The 21802-nt window shown below is 32.2% G+C and overlaps 1 protein-coding gene across 4 annotated transcripts; it reads left to right on the top strand.

Moving 5' to 3' along the window:
* The first annotated feature begins 1140 nt into the window (after positions 1-1140).
* On the top strand, positions 1141-21524 carry Polr3F (RNA polymerase III subunit F). Of its 4 annotated transcripts, XM_076504469.1 has the most exons (11): positions 1141-1628; positions 5094-5191; positions 5912-5976; positions 6431-6548; positions 11174-11241; positions 14184-14251; positions 14405-14517; positions 18363-18506; positions 19144-19251; positions 20952-21140; positions 21414-21524. In XM_076504469.1, exons 3-11 carry the CDS (start codon positions 5924-5926, stop codon positions 21489-21491), a joined length of 939 nt encoding a protein of 312 aa, XP_076360584.1. In that variant the 5' UTR covers positions 1141-1628; positions 5094-5191; positions 5912-5923; the 3' UTR covers positions 21492-21524. The 4 variants fall into 4 exon arrangements, with proteins under 4 accessions (XP_076360584.1, XP_076360585.1, XP_076360581.1 ...); XM_076504470.1 differs by lacking the exon at positions 5094-5191 and having other exon boundaries at positions 1141-1597; XM_076504466.1 differs by lacking the exon at positions 5094-5191.
* Positions 21525-21802: the final 278 nt, after the last annotated feature.

Genomic DNA, 21802 nt, shown 5'->3' with positions numbered 1-21802 from the left:
TTTTTTTTTAAATTTTGCGCAAAGCTCCTCGACGGCTATCTGCGCTAGCTGTCCCTAATTCAAAAGGGAAGGCAGCTAGTCATCACCACCCACCCCCAACTCTTGGGCTACTCTTTTACCAACGAATAGCGGGATTGACTGTCACATTATAACGCCCCCACGGCTGAAAGGGCGAGCATGTTTAGTGCAATGGGGATTCGAACCAGCAACCCTCAGATTACGAGTCGAACGCCTTAATCCACCTGGCCATGCCGGGCGCTTCTTTTGCAGCCGGCCTGTTCTGAAGCCGCCTGATGTTGAAAACGTTTATTGTTCAAAAAGTTGTGAAAGTGCTTGAGAAATAAAAATCCGTAGGGAAAATGTCTGGGAAACAAGGTGGATGAAGCAGAACCTCGATTCCCATTTCGTTCAATTTTTGGAGCGTCATCCTTGACAAGCCTCATAACGCAGATTTTGTCGATCTGCAGTCAGCTCATGTGGTACCCACTTATCCAACTTTTTCGTCTTTCCAATCGCACTCAGGTGGTTGGCAATGCTTGATTTGCTTGTGCCTAGCTTTTCTGCAAGCTCAAGTACTGTTGTGCGAGAGTCTGTCTCAACTGCTTCCCTTAATGTGTTTTCATCTAAGGATGGCTTCCTTCCATGACCTTCGTGGTCTTCAAGACTTTCATCTCCATATCGAAACTTTTGGAACCAACGTTGACCTGACATTCGGGAACAGATCCGTGACCGAATGCCTGCTTGATGTTTCTTGTAGTTTCGGTAGTTTTTCGTTAAAGTTTGAAGTCGTAGAGGAAAATAAGACGAAAGTCCTTCTTATCCATGCTGTTTTGGGGGTTGCATAACTTACTATGAGTAGAGCTGAAACAGTAGGCATTTAAGACACATTGTAAGCGACAAAACCAACAATAAGTTACTCTGTATTCAGCTTCTGAATGCCATCATGAGAATTTCGAAATTTATTTCTGGACAACTTAATACATTAAATGCAATAAATAATGTAAAAAGATCTAATCTAATGAATACTAAGGTTTAAAATATTTGCGATTTTGCTTGAAAGCTTCCTAATTTTATTTTTAGGTAATGTTATTTTCCGACACATTATGTCGTATTTAATTTTAAAATTTAGAGAGCCATTTTGCTTGAAAAACAATAAGTTTGAACTTGAGAGGAGGAGAACGTTAATTTATTTTCATGCAGTTTTTATTTGGGTTTTAGTAATTGCGCGTAATATTATATAAACGAAACGATAATAAAACATATTTTGAGAGATAATACAAATAAGATTTACGTAGTCTGTTGAACTAAATTATTATGTTACTTGTCAGTTGCGTTATTAATATTATTACTCATGCTATAGTTATAATTTCCTAAACCTGGAGCACAATAATCACTAATTTAATGCTATTAGTATTACAATTGTTAGCGAATTTAACTTTTGAAGTTAAAAGCATTTGATTCAACTACAAATACCCCCACGTCGTGGAACGGTCAAGACATCGTGAAGAAACGGCTTTTGCGTTGAATTTAAATTACGTTTTTCATTGATGAAGGAGCTTTAAATACTCTGATAGGATAAAAAAAAACGGAGTGCATAGTAAATTAAGTAATAAGTGCTAAGTTTATAGGTAAGATAAGTAGTATAATTTTGATGTTACTGTTAGTACAGCGTCAGTACAAAATGGATGAATGTAATTCAAGGAACTACACCTGTTCAAAATGAAAATAGAAAAAGCTAATGCAATGGGAATAGTTGAAAGTGGTACTTAATTACTGTTATTACGAGAAACGTACTTGAAGGAAGAATGTATTTTCAAAACGATTAGTATGAGTATTAACACTTTAATTAAAATAAAGTACAGAATAATTGTTTTGAGAATACATTTTTACTAAATTAGATTTGGTGATTGTTAATATGAATTATAAGTAGGATAACATGAACAACGAAAGACCATTTGGTCTTCAAAGACTACACACACACTTAAACCTATCATTTATTCTTCTTGAATTATAGATTTTCCTTTTAAACCCTTTAAATTTAATTGACAAGTAGCAACTTCCACCAATATAAATAAATGGTAACTTATTGAAGTTATTCCATTGGTCAATTACCCAGTTAAAAAAAATAAATAAAACATGTAACTGTTGTCCATTCTGTCTATATCAAATCTTAAGTTTCTATCCTCTTATGCTATTGTTTATAAAATATAGCGTGAATTGAAGATGTCCAAGTCCTTTATCTTTTTGATTACACAAAAAATCTTTTACTCTTTTTTTTTTTTTTAAAGAATAAAGAGATCTTAAATTATCCATGTAAAATAACCATTTAATTCCAGAATCATCCTAGCAACCATCCTCTTATCATATTCCAATAAATCGGTATTCCTTCTAGGGTGAGAAAAAAAAACTTTAGGCCTAATTAATGTGCCAAGATATATATATTTTTTATGTTGCACTGTGGAGTTGTTCCTCAGATTTATTAGTGAATTATCAAAATAATTCAGTTTCTGGTTAGAAATTATTTCATAGTGTCAGATATCTTTTAGAGAGAGTATGGCTCTATTATTTGACTGGAAAACTTTAAAGTAGAGCTGTTAAGTAGATCTTGATTAATTTCTCCAAAAGGGGTTCAAAAACTGCTTGAATTATTGGTCACCTGTAATGTTATGTCAGTCAGTCAGTTGACACGAAAAATTACATAGCATAAATGATGCTTAATATTGCAGTTTCTGTTGTTATGATGTCTGTAAAATGTGCACATACCATAAATCACAAAAAGAATTATGCACTTTATAGACTACAAGATAGCATGGCATGGGAACTTCAAGGAAAAAGAATGTTTGTTATTTTTTAATGTTGATTTTATTTTATCGTGAAAAATTCAACAGAATACTTTTGGGTACCTTGTGGAAGTGCTTCTGGTGTCTGTACTTGATTGCTTAAAGCATAGATAATATGAAATAGTGTTGTGTAAATCACTCAAAACTATGGTTAAACAGGTTAGTAATGAGAAAGTCAGTTAATTTAAAATTACCTGTTTTATTTATTGTAACTTTCCAAAGCATTGAAATATTGTCATTATGATTTCTCTTATTTTTGATTAATTCAAAGTTCAGTTTAATTGTGTCACAACTCATAAATAATTAGCTAATTAAAATTGTTGTTTCCAGTTATTACTGTTTTTGATTATTGCACCCATCAATTGTTTTTCATACTTAATGGTTAAAAGAATAGAACAAAGAGATTTGCATATAAATTTTGGCAGGGAAAGAATCATTTTCAGATAAGGTTTTATTTTTCTGAGAGGGTGGTTGGTCTTCCAAATGGGTTGTCTTCAGATATGGTGGAAGCAGAAAATTCAAGGGAAGACTTGATAAATATTTAACTTACAAGTGCTAATTTTGAGTTTGTTTTGTTTTTGTGGATGGAATAACATCGATGGACCAACAAGTTCCTTGTTATCCTTAATAATATTACTTGTTTATAAGATTATTATATTTAATTGGTAAACTAATCACATGAAGAAAACTGACAATAAATGACACAAGTTAAAGTTGATTGCTAGGTTAGAATATTTACAGAACTATAGGAAGGCTAGGGATTTGATTGAAAACAAATTGAGAAATCTAAAAGGATTTATGAAATATAGCTGGTTAATAACATTAAAATTAATAAGTATGTTTTAGGTGAAGGAGATGTTGAAATTGATATCACAGAAATTTTAATTAAGACGATAAAATGGTTTAGCTTGTAAATGTTCTCTTTTGTTTTATGTAAGAAAATTACTTGTAGTGTGCTTGATTCTGAGAATTGTGTGGGAAATATTAGAGTTTGCTTGAGTCATATAAGTATTAATCAATGCCTTGACAATAAGTAGGAAAATTGAAAGATTAAAAATAAAGCTTCAGTGTCAGGTGTGGTTTTTCCATAGCTTTAAATGAGATCAAACATTTTTTGTTTGGTCAATGTACTGTGGGCATATGCTTGAGGTTTGAGTCATGTTATTTTATTTTTAAATGGGGTGTGAAGAGATGACTTGGAAATTATAGGCCTTTAGTCTTCTGTAGTGGGAAAATTTCTAGTCTAATAAAAGAACTTTTACAAAATAATTTAGAGAAATATCATAAATTAAAACCACATTTTGCTTTACTATTCTATTATCTTCTTCATGAACATTACTGGTTATTTGGACAAAGGATGGTATGAATTTGGTGGATTTAGATTGGCAAAAAGCATTTTAGAAACAATGCATCAGGTAGGTCTGTGGAAGAGTAGTTAATTGTATATTAGGGTGGTAGAATGATAGAAAACAAAATGTTATTAACTGAGTCTGGTCAAACTGGATGATGTTACCAGTTGGGTAATCTCAAGATTCAGTGTTTAAACCTTTATTTCTTCATATTTAGACTTAATGATATTCACAACGACATAAATATTAAACTTTTGGGTATTTTAAATATTTTGACGACACTGGGATATTGGATTTAGGATGTTCAGGTATTGCAGAATAAATTGATAAATAGAATGAGGATGTTAAAATATTGTGGAATGAAATGGTAAAGTGAATGAGTACTTGGAAAATAAGAAATAATTATAAAAAAATGGAAAGTAATACAATTGAATTACATTTCTCATATAGATGAGAACCCACATAGTTGATGGAAGAAAACAGTTTTGATCTCAGTGATGAATAAGTCATTCGACTGAAGTAGTACTACTTTATTGCTAGAAATAAAGCTAATAAAATGTTATGAGTTGCAGAGAAGTGTATTGCATGTAAAAAGCAATTTATTTATTTTTACAAATCCTTAGTTAAACCTTGAGTGGAATACTTTTTAATTTTGGTCTCCTTATTCATAAAAAGTTGCAACTTTTTTTTGTTAAGGTTTCACAGCAGGTATACTAGGAGTACTGAATGGAAGGGTTGTCTTTTAAGGATAGGTTAAGATCTCTTAACTTATTCTATCTTAATAAAAGAAAGTTAAAAGCTTTGTAGTTTATAAAACTGTATGGTGGACAGAGAAGACAAAAGCTTAAGATTTGAAAAAAAAATAGGCTGTACTTCTGTTAAAACATTTTTATTTTTTTATAAGGTGGTTGACTTATGGAAGGAGTTGCTTGTGGCAGTAGTGGTGGCCAGCATATTACCATAGTTTAAGAAAGGAATTGGTTATTTCCTAGAAATTTAAGTGTAAGTTTAAATTTTTACTTTTCCCAGGGGTGTGTGAAAGGACATCATCAAAGGATTAAATGGTCCTTTTTTTTTTTTTTCTGTAGGTTATGTTCAGACCTCTCATTTGGTGTTACATACAGGTAGTTCCAGGAAATAATGAATTGCTAGTTTTAATTAAAAAAAAAAGTTTAACCAAATTATGTTTGCTAAACAGCTAATTTCATGAGTTATGAAAAATAAATTTGAACCATAAACATTTCTGGGAAAAATATTTCTTTAAAAAGCAGAGTGTGTGTGTTTTCTTATAGCAAAGCCACATTCGACTATCTGCTGAGCTCACTGAGGGGAATCAAACCCCTAATTTTAGCATTGTGTAAATCTGTAGACTTACTGCTGCACTAGCGAGGGGCAAAAAGCAAAGCAACTGTGTATTAGTATACAGTGTACCAAGATTGTTAAAAAAAATATTTCACAATGTGATGTATGAAGTATGTTGAATTTTATTTTTTTCATTTTTAAGTTTTAAAATGCAGTTTAATACTGAATTACTTAAGGTACTGGATCTGCATACTCTGGTAAAATAATGTTCTCATCCTTGGAGAATTTACCTGAGGTACCCATGTACAGGTACAGCCATCTGCATGGAATTGAGATGCCCTGAAAAAAAAAATCAAACTTTTATCAGTGACTGGAAGTGTCATTGTAAAAAGGAATTTATAGAATATATTTTGATTACAGGTTAAAAACAATATGAGTGCAAGTGGAAAAGAAGTTTCTGTGGCAGAAATTGACTTGGAAACACGGTAGGAGGGTTACAGTTTTATTCAAAATCATGACTATATTAAATATGTTTATTATAATTATAATTTCTCTTGGCTATGATTCATATCTTACTAATTAACTGTTAATAAGGTTAAGTACAATTAGAGTAAGAAATGAAGAAGCACTTAGAGAACATTTGGTGTTTTACTTTTAAAGAAATTTCATGATCATTTGTGCCAGGATATCAGTACACTTGCCACATTATCCTACATATTAAATCATGCAGAAAATAATAAATATTTTCTTCTACATAATGAAATATAAAAGTGCTCAAAGTGGTTTTATTGTTCTCAGGATGGTAGTGAAAGTTAAAAGATTTAAAATTAATACATTTGTTAGTATGAATTTGTAATAAGTTATTTGGCAGTTGTTAACATAGGGAGTTTTATTCATTAAGAGTATTAGTGAAACTTTTAAATTTTTAATCCATCTTAGGATCATCCAGTTGTGCCAGCAAAATCCCAATGGAATTACAGATAAGCTTATGCAAGCTGAAATACCAGGCACCACTGTTAAAGAAAGGGCACATGGGCTGAACCGGTTGCTGTCTCAAGTTAGCACTCTATGTACATTCTATTATGATACAGTGATTGTTGTAAAGTAAGCCTGGGTGTAGTTTTATCTGTTAACATGTCATTGTCTTGATTTGCTTTCATCCTAGCTATGTGAAACAATTCATTATGTGCTTGTCATAATAATGTCTTCTATAAAATATGTAAGGTTGTGTTTTATTTACCTTTCCATTTTAATTTTGAACTTCTAAAGAATGTTGCCATTACAATATCTCCAGTAATAGGTTTCATAAATTGATGATTTTTTATGAAGTAGTGTGGAAATTCTTTAGTTTAAGGGTATCTATTTTGTATTGCTCTTTGTAAATTATACAAAAACTGTGATCAGTTTGATTTACCTCGTTAAAATTTAAACTTAAATAATACTTCAAAATTAAAAACAGCATCAACATTTAAAATGCACAGTAAAATTTTATTTGGCTGGTGGCTGAAATAAAAAAACTACATATTTTTGGTAGCTCTATTCTCCCTTTATCAACAGTAAAACCCTGTGTGACAAGTGGGTGGTTTTATAAGAAAAAGGTTGAACATGTAACATACGAGGGTGATATCAGTGTTGTGCATAAGATGTCAGTATTTCTTTCCAAACATTTACATTATCACTACCTAACAAGAACTATTTAATTTACATCACAATTTCTAATGATCCTCGAATATTCAATTCACTTTAAATATTAGGTTAATTTAATTTTACTGTTTGGTACCTGTGTATTGAATGACATGTTTTAACAATGTGTTTAGCAGGAGGAGAAATTCTTATTATTATGTAAATAACTATTATGATACCTTTTATTTTTCTGAAATATCTTTGTGCTAGTAAGTATTACTCCAACAAGGTGCTTTACTTCTCTTCATGTATATAGCTATTCCTGTTCAACTGTCCTCTAGTTGCAAAAACAATTTTGCATGCCATAAGCCTTTCACTCAACACACCTCTTGATTCACATGGTTCAACTAATTTTTGCATGCAAGTTATCATGCAACAAACCCCCACCAATAGTAGTGCCATGCACCCATGTGACTACCCCTTTGCTATTCAACCTAACTGTAACTTCTCCTTTGGTAGTGTGTGTGTTCTGTTCTGGCATTTAGTTCCTGTTCTCTACAGGATTTTTTTTTTCATATTTTTAAATCAGATTGTCTCAAGTTTACAACTATTACACAACGGTGATATTTATAACTTATTCTGAAATGGAATTATTTGATATTTCTATGCAGTTATGAAATACAATACTTCATTTCAATTTTTTTTCTGATTTTTATTTTATTTTGCCAACATGGTTGTGTTTGATTATTAATTTTTGCATTTTAATTTCTGAATACTCAGTTCCCACTTTAGAAATTATTTCTTCTTTCAGTACATTTTCACAGGTTTCAGGTGGTGGTCCTTGACCAGGAAATTATTTATTTTACTTCACTAGGTGAGTGATCATCTGACGAGGTGACCTTTATTGGGCCTTGACTTGAGTTTGAGGGCCCATACATTTTAAAATGTGGTCCACTGACTTTGGAAAGATAATGTGTTTCATGTGTTAGGGTTTTTGAATACTTTTGATGTTGATTCTATCTGCTGTTAGATTCAATAACATAAGTTTAGTTTGGTCAGTGCTCGTAGTTCAGGGCTTAGTTGAAAACTTTGTCTTGTAACATTATGTTAATCTTGACATGGGTCTGATATTTTAGAATTTTCTTTAATCCATTTTACTGGTATATCATAAATTTGTTTAACTGTATTTATTTACTTCAAAACATCACATCTCATGTGTTATTGTAAATACAAATTTAATTTTTACAGCATAATATGTGTTTCATTTTCTTTATTATTTGTCTTTTATAGTTCTTTTTATTAATCTTTTTTTGTGTGGACTCCTGGTGGTGGTGTCTGCATAAACTTCTCCCTGTATTATACACATTATTGTTAAGTTAATGTTTTTAAATTTGAGCTTAATTCTGTATTTTGTCCTACATAGTTTAAGTTTAATGGATATCTGTTATTTTCACTTTACCTGTAGTTCATCTTGCAAGTAATTTGGTAATCAAGTTAAATATTTTTTCTTCAAGTTGAAGTGCAACACATAACATCTTTTACATATGCTTATTTCACTACAAACTTACTTCATTCTAAATTATATTGACTATTTCCATAATTCTTTATAATTTATGCTTACAATTGAGTTTGTCAGTATCCCTGCCCTACCTTCTTCGACAACTGCCAAACCTGTTTAGAATGATATAGATTTTATTAGTTTTCCTGTAACTGATTATGGGTTTCAGCCTTTTCTAGACACATTTCAAAGTGTAATTATTTCTTTCTTCTCCAGAGAGTATTTCATGATGAGCATTTTTTCTTTTTTTTTATGGGAGAGGGTACTTGCATGTCTCACCTTTCAGAAGCTTTGGTTCAATTTCTTGTGATGACGAGAAACCTGAAGATAACCTAAGAAGCTCTAAACGTTGTTCTGTACTTTAATTAAAGTGCTAATATCAGCCATCTTGAGAATACATTTTTGGTTAAGTCTGCCTTAGCATAATATCAGACAGATTTTCTCCTTGATTTTATGTACTTAGAATCTCTGACACCTGTATGGAGAGGCAGTCTCTGTTAATCCTATCCATTTTATCCCCCACAAGTTTTACAGCTTTGTCTTACACTATTGATTCTCCTACAAGAAATGTCTACCTTACACCTCCTTCCCTCCATGTTGAAGCATTTGTCATATTCAGTTCTTTCCTTTCGCACGTGGCTTTTGGGATCTTCTGGAGTGAAACACTTTTCTTTTTTTCCACCCATTTATTTTTGGGGATACTTCTGTTATTTAACGTTATGCAGGACTGAACATTTTCACAGTACAAGTATTTATTTTTCATTTCTCTAATGCTATCTTAGGTTTTTTTCACCACGTTATTTAATACCAGTTTTATGGTTTGCCCTTCGGATGTATTTTAGTTGTGTATGTCGTTTTATCAGGTGGTCTGTGTTTTACTGGACTTCTGCTTTTTGGGGGATTTTACTAACACCACTACTTTAATGTCTGGCTTTGGTTAGCTCCTTCCAAATGGGGTTGGTCATAACATACTCATCTGTTTCTTGGGTGGTTGGATTTTCTAGGGGGATAAATTTTTTCCTGTCACTTACTTAATCTCAGCTACTTAGGGACTGCCTTTTCAATCACCCCCTACATCAAGACCATTCTTTCCCCTCCTTAAATTCATTTGATGTAATTTTCTATTATCCATACCATTACAGTTCACTATCTTGCAGCTAACGAGGCTCTTATGCTTTGGGGTATGTGGCTTCTATGGCAGAACTTCTCCCTTTGGGTTTAGCACATTTGTGCCTTTTTTAGGAAATGCTACACAACCAATGGTCTCATGATGGGTTCCTTTGGATTCTTCTCTTAATTTTTCTCTTTTTTTTCTTTCTTTCTTTAACTATATGCATTTGTGTTGGTCATATTTTCCATGTCATTGGGTTTACCAATTCTTCCATCTCATCAGGATTTGTTTCTGTTCTCTGACGGCCATCTCCAAAGTTGGGTATCATAGGTCAATCAGCAGAAGGCTTTAGAACAATAGTCTACAGATGAAAGTTCTTACTATGTTAACACCCTGGCACTTGCAGCAGTCCAATGTGCAGTGTACAGTCCATCATGCTCGAATTGATCTACACTTTGGAGCACAGCCCTTACTTTACCCACCTTATGTTCATCAGGGAGATTTAAATTATATTGTGGTTAGGATCACTGTCTAATCATTTTCTTTCCCATTGGGGTGTGCTTTTCACAGTTTTCTGCCTGAATTCATAACACTACATCTGAGCAAAGAGTATACCTGGTACAGAAGTGGTGTGGTTGCCCACATATAATCAATTTATCAGAAAATTTCCTTGTTATGGTGTCCTTCAGATCTTTTTGAAAGATACTTTTATTTCCTTTCTCACACCTGTCCCTCCTCATATTCAATGTAGGATTCTGGCTCTGTGTACAAGTGGAAGTAAGTTATCTTGTTGGAAGTTTTAATTTTACTATGTTGAAAATGTATTTCCAATAGGTACTTATTCTCACACTTCCCACCCTTTCTCCCAATTGTCAACCTGTTCTTATGTTTCTGCCTAAACTCAAAGTTATAGTTAGGTCGGTGAGCCATTTTGGTGTGCAGCTACTGTTTGTAGAGGTTTTCAGCATGATAATATGCATGTGAGGATCAGTTCAATGATGTGAATTGAGGGGTGCATGGTAGTGAAAGGCTTGTGGCATGCAAAAATATTTATACCAATAGAGGGCAGCACTGAACAAGAATAGCTCTGTATGGGAGCAGAAGTACCTGACAAAATACATTTTCAATGTAGGAAAATTATAGCTTTCAGTTTTATTAAATGGTTTAAATACAGGAGTAAATTTTTTATTACACTTTTGATTTGATTAGTTATACCTTGTATTTGTCGTAATATTACCTTACTGTTAATTTTATTATTGTAGAAACTGTTTCCATACTTTACCTTGAATTGTAATTGATCACCCATTATTGGTGGCTTATAAAAAACATTTTTGAGTAAGTTGAATAAAATTGTTATTGCTTCTTGCTTCACACATCCTTTTGTTTTTAGGATCGTTTAGAAGTTCTGAAGCAAGGTAAACAATTGCTTTATCGCCTAAAGACTTCTGATAGCTCTCAGTAAGTTAACATTCCTCATGAATTACTAATGTGATGTGTGGGAAATTATGTGACTTTTTTGTTTTGTTTTTTTAACAGATCTTTTTGATATTTATTATGTTTCAGTGAGTGCTTTGTTTCTATGTATATCTTTAATTTATAACCAGATTCTATTAATCCATGTTTTTTGTTTTATGTATACATATAAGTCATTGTGTTCAATAAAGTGAAGTAAACAGCTATTGTTTAATAAATTTTCACATCTTCTAATCTGTTTTCCACCATGAAGATAATGGATCATAGTAATAATTCAGTATTATAAATGTGAAATGATCAGAGTATGGAAGGTTTATTGAGTGGCTCATTGAAGTTGATTACTCTTAATGAAATATTCAAATATAACTTTTACTTAGTGATGTTGAGAAAACCCACTTGTAGAAAAATATATATGCAGAAACGGTTCGTTTGGGTTGAGAAAATATTTTATGTAGAAGAGCGAACAACGTTTCGACCTTCTTCGGTCAGGTTCGATGACCAAAGAAGGTCGAAACGTTGTTCGCTCTTCTATGTAAAATATTTTCTCAACCCAAATGAGCCGTTTTTGCATATAAATATAACTTTTACTGTTCAGTGTGAACTAAAGTTGTAACAATTGCGTATATTAAATGCTATAAATATTCCTAATGTTTTTTATTAAAGTAAGTAATAAAATAAATGGATATATCTTAATCCTAACAATTTGTGTAAAAGCAACAAATCATCACATATGCATGCTCAGAAAGGTTGTTGTTTTCAAACCACCTGCAGGTGACATAGTTTCAGTGTTTAATGAAATACACATTTACCAAATGAAAACACACATATGGTACTTCTAAGTTATTTAAATTGAGAAATATTTTGTATCATGAAATTTTCTTTCAGAGATCTTTGTCCTCTTTACATTTAATACATCTATGATGTTATTTACATACACTGGTGGCCAAAATCTTGAGGCCAATGAAGATAAAGCAAAAATATGCATTTTGCATTGTTAGACTCAACCACTTATTTGAGTAGAGCTTTGAAAGATGAAAATAAGAAAAGGGATAATAAAAATAAAAAACTTTTTTTAGCATTTAATAGGGAAAATGTGAACATTATGAAATTGCCTAAACACTAGCTGGTCAAAAGTTTAAGACCACACCAAAAAGAAGTCCTAAACAGGTTAGGAAATGCCCAACAAGAGGTCTCAGTAGTGAGTTGCACGGCTGTCATTGCAAATAACTGCAAATATTTGCTTTGGCATGGTCGATATAAGTATTTGCAGAAGGCTGGCTGGAATGTTATTCCAAGTGGTGAAGATGACTTCACAAAGATCATGCACTGTTTGGAATTGACGTCCATTTCTATAGATTTCCCTTGCCATCCACCCCCAAACATTTTCAATGGGGTTCAGTTTGGGTGAACACACTGGATGGTCCAAAAGAATCACGTTATTCGCCATGAAAAAGTCCTTTGTTCTTCGAACATTGTGGATTGCAGCTTTGTCCTGCTGAAAGATCCAGTCATTTACACACAAGCGAGGGCCTTCAGTCAATGAGGATGCTCTCTCCAACATGCCAATGTAGCCAGCTGCTGTTTGATGCCCCTGTATAACCTGAAGCTCTATTGTTCCATGGAAGGAGAAAGCACCCCAGATCATGATGGAACCTCCTCCACTGTGTTGTGTAGAAAATGTCTCCGGTGGGATATCCTTATCTTGCCAGTAACGTTGGAAGCCATCTGGACTATCCAGTTTAAACTTTTTCTGATCAGAGAACAAAACCTTCTTTCACTTTTCTGTGTCCCATGTTTGGTGCTTCTCAGCAAGGTTTAACCGAGCTGTTTCATGGTGTGGAAGGAGATGTGGCCTTTGAAGACATTTACGGTTTTTAAAGCCTTTCTCTCGAAGATGCTATTTTATTGTTCTTCAGCTGCATTCTCATCCGTAAGGGCCTTAATCTGGTTCAACAGTTGGCTGGTGTCTTGCCGGACAACCCGTCGAATCTTCCTGCTCAACATCGACGAAATGTTCTTAAGCCGACCACATAAAATTCTCATTTGTATCCCTCAGGGTCTTTTAAGAAATTTGCAACAGCAGTTTTACTGTGCCCAATCTTACCAGCGATGGCATGTTGAGAGAGACCTTGCTTTTGCAGCTCGACAATTCTGCCACGTTCAAACTCTGTCAACTTTTTAGTCTTTGCCATGTTTTTACCCAATGTAATACAGGAGATGTTTATGGGAGATGTTGACAATGCTAATGCTTGAACACAAGTGACTAAATTTCGTTACGTGCTTACTGATTAATGCTTCGTTTCAGTATGATCTTAAACTTTTGACCAGCTAGTATTTAGGCAAATTTCATAGTGTTTACATTTTCCCTATTAAATGCTAAAAAAGGTTTTTATTTTTATTTTCCCTTTTCTTATTTTCATCTTTCAGAGCTCCACTCAAGTAAGTGGTTGAGTCTAACAATGCAAAATGCATATTTTTTCTTCATGTTTATTGGCCTTAAGATTTTGGCCAGCAGTGTATAAGTACCACAGAAGACCTAGCATTGCCTGGTGTTTAGGGCTCTCATTTCACAATCTTTGTATCATGGGATTGAAACAGTTTTCGCTGTGAGGACATTACAGTGTGGTTGTTAATTCCTTTATTCACTGGTAAAGAATAGCCAAAGAATTGGTGGTGGATGATATTTACTAGCTGCTTTCACTCAATTCTATTACTTCAAAATTAAGGATGGCTGTTACAGGTAACCCTCGAGTAGATTTATATGAAATTCAAGGAAACAAACATTTTCTGGTGGATTAGCAGTGAATATATGGACTTACAATGACTAAACATGGAGTAAAGTTCCCTATTATAAACAGTGTCCATTGTGTAAATTTATGCTCACACAACAACAACAACAATGGGTCTTTTTCTGATGTTTTTAACAGGAAAGTTAAGGGAGCGGACAATGAAGAGAAGATCGTGTTTCAGATTATTGAAGATGCTGGAAATAAAGGTGGTTATTGTTTAAAGTTAATTGTTTTTTAGTTGTAAAAAGCTTTAATACTAAATGTTAATAATTTCCAAGAGTAAAGTAGGAGTTTTTAGTAACTTGAAAGATGTTTAACTTGTGGATTAAGAACTCCACTTTCTGTTCTTTTTAAACTAGGAATCTGGATTCGAGACATCAGGTTTAAAAGTAATTTACTTCTCACCCAAGTAAACAAGGTTCTGAAAAGTCTAGAAGGGAAGAAGCTGATCAAAGCTGTTAAATCTGTATCAGTAGGTCTTCAGAAATTGTTTTTAATTTAGTCATGTGTTTTATTTCTTGATATGTTAATTGTGAAGTAATGATTATCCAAACTTTCTACTTGAGTATTTTGCTGCCTTAAAACAGATAAGATTTAGTGTTTCTTTTGTTTTTGAAAAACTACCGTACTGTTCTTCAGAATACATCTTTACATGTATTTAGTGTTTCTTTTGTTTTTGAAGAACTACTGTACTGTTGTTCACAATACATTTTTACATGTAAATAGTGTTTCAAGAACTACTGTACTGTTGTTCACAGTACATTTTTAGAAGTAAATAGTGTTGCAAGAATGACCATACTGTTGTTCAGAATACATCTTTACATGTATTTAGTGTTTCTTTTGTTTTTGAAGAACTACCGTACTGTTGTTCAGAATACATCTTTACATGTATTTAGTATATTTAAAAAAAGGTTGGTATGGGTAGAGAAAGTACCAGTAGAGGAGCAAACAACGTTTTGACCTTCTTTGATCATCGTCAGGATCATGTCATTATGGATTATTACATGTATTTAGTGTTTCTTTTGTTTTTGAAGAACTACCCTACTATTTTTCAGAATATATCTTTACATGTAAGTAATGTTTCAAGAACTACTGTACTGTTGTTCAGAATACATATTTACGTATGAAATAATTGAAAATGGCTGGTATGGATAGAGAAAGCACCAATAGAGGAGTGAACAACGTTTCGATCATTGTGAGGTTCATGTCATTATGGATTATTACATGTATTTAGTGTGTTTTTTTTTTTTTTGAAAACCTACCCTAGTGTTGTTCAGAATACGTGCTCTATCTGTCAGTTCTGTTTCTGAATAATGAAAAAGTTATATATAAAATGTGAAATTAAATCTTACACACATCTATCAGATTTCATTACTAGTATATCTCAGTAACATCTCTGGGTTAGTAAAAAAGAAAAATAGCCCATCAAATCATTTGGATAAAATATTCAAAGATGGAATAATGTTTAATTTAGTTTATATGTTTTATCATGTACTATGTACCTGTACATCATTTATGTGCATTTTAATATCTTGCATGTTAGTATGTTAAGTGTTTATTCTTTGTAGCAGTGAACTTTCATACTTAAAGTAACCCTTTCTTTTATCAGCAGTCTCTTATGAATCTGGCCCGGCATGGCCAAGCGTGATAAGGCATGCGACTCGTAATCTGAGGGTCGTGGGTTCGCATCCCCGTCGTGCCAAACATGCTCGCCCTCTCAGCCGTGGGGGCGTTATAATGTGACGGTCAATCTCACGATTCGTTGGTAAAGGAGTAGCCCAAGAGTCAGCGGTTGGTGGTGATGACTAGGTGCCTTCTCTCTAGTCTTACATTGCTAAATTACGGACGGCTAGCACAGATAGCCCTCGAGTAGCTTTGTGCGAAATTCAAAAACAAAACTCTTATGAATCCTAATTTTCATGTAATTACACACAATTATGTACACAGATTGTGGTTTTTTTAATTAATGAGATCAAAATCTGATTCTGTGAGGTCTGGAAGCATGCCCTCCTACAAAATGTCTCAAAAAATAGATTAAATCTGATAGCAATTTTGCAATAAATATAGGTTAAACAATTGTTTTTAAGTAGTTAATCAGTATGTGGAGCCTGTCCTGGAGAGATATATAAAGCCATCTTGTCTTTTATCACTGATGTTCTTAATCACAAATATCAGGATATGGCAAATATTCGTTAACAAAAATCTGTAGCCTGTGCGCTATCAGAGATAGAAAACTTTTATGTGAGTTTTGATAGCATAAGTTTGTGAATTGATACTGCTTGCGAGTCACACTTCCTCGTTTAGCGAGTAAGTTTCAGGGAGATTTAAGATTACTACAACTTTCAGCTCTTTTCTTGAATGAAAGTAAGAGCCTACAAAAATGTTTAAATCTCAAACTCATAATAATTTTATAGTTCTATTTTTGTGACGTGAAGCTTTTTGTGCTTAAGACCACGAAGTTTGTGTTTAATGCAAGCATTATCATTTAGATAGCTTGTATCGTGTGACAGATACACACACACAGAGAGAGAGAGAGAGAGGGAGAGATGGACAGACACATACACACAGAGAGGAAACATGTTTAGCTGCATTAAAAATATTCTGTTAGTTGTAAAACTGTTTCTGAGATTAACTTAGCACAAGCTTTTATTCACACAAATTCAATCTTCCTCCTGACTATAACTAACTGACTGTTGGATGTTACAACACATTTATCTTATTTAAATGCTTTGTATTTCTGATTTTTCTTATGCAGCATTATTGATAGAATAATGTACATGTGAGTTTACTACATATTTTGTAGATACTGATCTACTATATATAGTTGGAGATGTGAACTTTTTTTATCTCTAGGATTAGGTCAAGCATGGTCTTCTTTCTTTATTAATGGTGCAGGAAATACACGTTTAGTTTGAAAATTAAAAGCAACAAATATTTATTTAGTAAAATCACAACAATATCTTGAAACAAACTAGCTTGTAATAACATTTAAAACTTTTTGATGGGAGATACTGGCACAATTATAATAGTTGTGACAAAAGTTTTTTTTAAAAACAAAATATATATGTATGAGACAATTTTTGAAACTTAGTTGTAGATAGAAAAATCTGTTCAAAATATATAGTAAGCTCAGTGTTTGTAATCTCACTGTTTTGTCTATTATCTATGTAAAAATTTGTTTTTTGTTTTTTTCTAGTTTGTGGTTATATTACACGAGCATGCTTAAAAATTGTGTTTTTTATTGTAATGGACTACAACATGTTTAGATCTGGATATATTTTACCAGGTTATTGGCATGTGGAAGAAAAGGCCATAGTTTTCAAAGTGATAAAAATGTGGTGAAACTATGACTTACCAGAAATTGGAATGAGATAAATATAACTGGAAATCAGTCAAACATTATTCATAAATATTTGCATCAATTTAACTGATGACTGAGCATTTGCCAGTATCCTACAAAATACTGATACCAAAAATTTTGCAACCATATTTCACTTGTAAAGAGGGGTATGAGATATAGAATCACATGTACAATATATTAATCTCATCATCTGAATGTGATTCTTAACCAACTGATCATCTTCATTCTACAACATTGTGTTATTAATTTCTTTAAACTCTTAATTAACAAATTATAATCTCCTATAATTATAATTATAATATAATCTCCTATATATAGGACCAGCTGGAAATGTTTTAGTGCCCTGTACAAATGCTGAATTTACCACCCATTCACACTTTTGAAATCCTAAGAATTCAACACAATTATGCTCCCAAAAACCTAGTACCCTGTGCAAATGCACATAATTTACCCCTGGTTTGGCTGGATCTGTCCTTATAAACATATATTGCTATAGTTAGTTTTTGCATACAAGTTTAATGTGCATTAGTTAGGGTTGCTAAGGGGTTCATTCCTGTTTTGCCATCATTTTAATATGACAGTCAGAATTTTAAAGAAAGAAATTAACTTATAGAAAGATAATGAACAGGGTAAGACATCAACCCATTGAAATATGTTCAATAGCTAATTTATGCTTGTGAAGTATGAACAAAAGTTTTCTATGTATTATTAATATACACATTTAGACTCTTGTAAGTTATAATACCTGATGATGGACTTTCTGAAAAATCTGAAAGTTTGTAAGTTTGAAATGATAACATAGGCCTAATAATTGGTAGGAAGTTTTAATGTTTTGCTTTGTCTTTGAAATATGAAGGGGGAGGTTTTTAAATTGATTATTGTCATGATGTATTAATTTATTAAGATGTAATAGTTTTCATATGCTTAATTTAATAAAGCATTATATTTGTTTTCAGGCTTCCAAGAAAAAAGTGTACATGTTGTATAACCTTGAGCCAGATCGTTCTATCACTGGTGGGGCTTGGTACAGTGACCAAGACTTTGAATCTGAGTTTGTTGAGGTTTTGAACCAGCAGTGTTTTAAATTTCTTCAACAAAAGGTGTGTCAAAGGCTTTTACTACCAGTGGCTTATTTATTCACCCAGAATTTTATAGGAAAATAGATGGTGCAGGGTAATATCTTGCAAACTCATGATGCCTAACATTACTAATAACCACTGATTTAGGTATATATTAGTGATTTGGGTGTTGGTATTGGAGATCAGTGGGATAACATCAACTGTTATTACTATAATACTTGATTTGTTTGATTAAATTTCTTTTTTATATATTCTTTTCCTTGGTATGTTGTCCAACCATTTAGGCATGTCAAGCTATTATACTTGTGCTGTCTGTTTCACAGGATTGTCAGGAAATGCCAAATAATAAAATAATCTTGAACTAATACATATTGATAAATATTCTTGCAATAAGATAAAAAGTTACCCAACAATTAATTTTTTTTTTACCATCTTGAACAAGGCTTTTCATTTACAAAGAGTGTACATAAACATTTCACATTTGTTTGTTTTTTCATAGTTTCTGGTAATAAGTTTTTTTTACTGAAAATATATCTTACTCATTTACTTTCAGTTTAATTCAAAATTATCTGAATGTAATTTTGTTGTTGTTGAATAGATTTAAGTCTATTTGGAAGTTTTTTCTTAGTATTTTTAAAAGGTACCATATTTTTTACAGCTGATGACAGCTAGAGAGACAACCAATGACCCAATTTCTGAGAGAAATGCTTCATATGCTTCTTCTAAAGATATTTGGAAATTCATCAATGAACTTGGTATTAGCAAGGTATCTGTGACTTCAGTGTCATCTCTTGTATAAAGATTGCAACTTGCAATCTTATTAAATCTCTTTACCTTTTTTACAAATTTAAAATATATGTGTGCAGTACTGTTTGGCACCACCTTACTAGAAAGTTTTTATAACACTAGATTCTTGAATGTATTTAAAATTTAGGTTTTGGGTTACGTTTTTTATTGCAGTTGTATCATGTAAAATAAGTGGGTTACCAGATTAATTGTCTGTAACCAGGTGTATTAAGTAATCTAAGGTTTTATGTATTACAGGCCAGCAAGTCACAACTTTAAAATGATTAATATAAAAAAAACTTTTTTTTAACCATATGTGCACAAGATTGGTTCATTTGTAGTTATTCTCCATTAGAAAATATAAATCGACTATAATTCCAAAATTACTATTTGCATCTACTTAAAATTTTACAAGTTTTAGTAAATTGTACACAAAACATCTGATGTTACAGAAGTGTTTGTACTCAAGATATGTCTGTGAATTGATAATGTCAGTGTGACTCAAAGTGATGTTCATATCAAGAACACATACTTTTGTCCATTGTAAAGCTTGCATTTTGCATTTGCACAATGTGTAGAACCTTTGAAATGCATATATAAAGTTTCTGTATTATCCCTGTATATTGTGTCTGGTATTTACTCTACTACAAACTGTTACTAAATCAGCAGTGTAGAGTGAAATGAATGGATATTAACTCTGATATGAAATATATAACACCATGTTGAATGGCATTCTGTAAAAATCGTGGTAGGCATATTTTGATCCCACATGTGTGCACAGGATTAATAAAGAGTGTTCATTATTTTACAGTGACCCTACTCAGTGGCACAGTGGTATGTCTGCAGACTTGCACTGCTAGAAACCGGGTTTTCATACTCAGGATGGGCAGAGCACAGATAGCCTATTGTGTAGCTTTGTGCTTAATTCCAAACAATCAATATTTTACTTTGTTTTGAGTGTTTAACGTATTGAGGAACTTGTTTAGAGGGAAAGATTTAAATATGACTTCAGTGTACGTATTTCTAAGTTAAAATCTTAAGTTTATTTGTTACAAGTTTTGAAATTAGAAATACACTTTTTTGTGTGCAGCTGCAGCCTTTATATATGCACACAATGTGCATTCATGTTTGTTATAGTTATCACAAATGTCACAACTTTTAACTCCATTTTACTTACTTATAATCTCATTGTAGAAACAATGCATGTTAATAGTAATAGTTATGAATTAACCATTATAGCAGGAATTTTTTGTTTGCTAGATATATTACTATAGTACATCTTTGGTAATTGTGACATTGTTCTCTTTACTGAACACAAAGCAAAACTGGATAGTAAGAAAAAATAGGTAGAAAATAAATATTCAATCATTTTAATTAACAAATTTCCTATAAATGTAGAAAAATATTAATAACCAGGCAGAACCGATGCTTGTTAGTTACTTGATTCCACCTGCCAAAACTACATCAAAATCAGACCCTGTTTCTTATTTTATTCAAAACTTTTATCATTTTACAAGTTCTTAGTTATGTAAGAAAATATTTAACTGAGACATTTAACTTAAAAAAAAAACTTTTGGAATTTTAGACAAATAATGTATGAAACGTTGCAGTGAACCTGGGGAAAAGTGGCATATTCTGTATTCTATTTTTGCAACAAAGACACATTTTAATCTGTTACAGGTAACACTGAGTGCAGAGGACATTGAAGCTATCTTGGACACATTAATATATGATGGTAAAGTAGAGAAAACAGTTGTTGCATCTCAGGTCACATCAGGTTCAACTGCTGGAATGACAAGGTTATATCGAGCTGTAGAACCTTTAATAGAAAGTACTGGCTTGATGCGACTACCCTGTGGAGTGTGTCCAGTGAGTAATTTACATTGTCTCGTGAATAATATCTAAGTCTTCAATGAAACGGCAAATATTCTCTAAGGTTGTGATAATTTTAAAGTCGAGTATTGTAGCTGTTATCAAGAAAACCAATATCTACATTTTTTTACATGAAAAGAAAGTTTATAAATGTATCTGTACAAAATATGACAATTAATTACACAATATGATATTTCAGTTAATTTTATTAACATAAATATTTTTATTGTAAGTCTGTTTAACTAATGTTGTAACATTTTTATCTTTCAGGTAATGGAAGAATGTCAGGAAGGAGGAGCCATTTCACCATCTAATTGTCTATACATGAAGGAATGGTTAGATTACTGATGAAATGAAATAAAAAAATTGTACATATTCAAAGTGATTGTGTTTACTGTATAAAAGTAATCCATCATAAACTTCTGAATTATTAGTGACTTTGAAAAATTTATATTCTAGAACTTGGTTTTAAACATTTTAATATATCACACCCGTTTCAAACTAGAACAGCTGTTTAGTAAGCTGTGTAAAACAAAGTCTTTAAGTGTCCATTTGAATAATCCAGGAAAAGTAGATGTTACAGAGTGTAATATATCATCTAAACATTACTAACTACATACAGAAAAGTTGTGATATCTTTGGGATAAGGCATTAGATCC

The sequence above is a fragment of the Tachypleus tridentatus genome, chromosome 6 (genome assembly GCF_004210375.1).
Source record: "Tachypleus tridentatus isolate NWPU-2018 chromosome 6, ASM421037v1, whole genome shotgun sequence".
In the NCBI taxonomy this organism is placed as follows: domain Eukaryota; kingdom Metazoa; phylum Arthropoda; class Merostomata; order Xiphosura; family Limulidae; genus Tachypleus; species Tachypleus tridentatus.
Note: the sequence above shows the minus strand (reverse complement) of the source record. Positions and strands in the feature narration are given on the sequence as shown.

Excerpts from the sequence above, each read along its gene's own strand:
- Polr3F (XM_076504470.1), top strand. The coding sequence starts at position 5,924 with ATGAGTGCAAGTGGAAAAGAAGTTTCTGTGGCAGAAATTGACTTGGAA. Across the intron at positions 14,518-18,362 it reads AAGCTGTTAAATCTGTATCA|GCTTCCAAGAAAAAAGTGTA; the intron begins GTAGGTCTTCAG and ends ATTTGTTTTCAG. Across the intron at positions 19,252-20,951 it reads ATGAACTTGGTATTAGCAAG|GTAACACTGAGTGCAGAGGA; the intron begins GTATCTGTGACT and ends AATCTGTTACAG.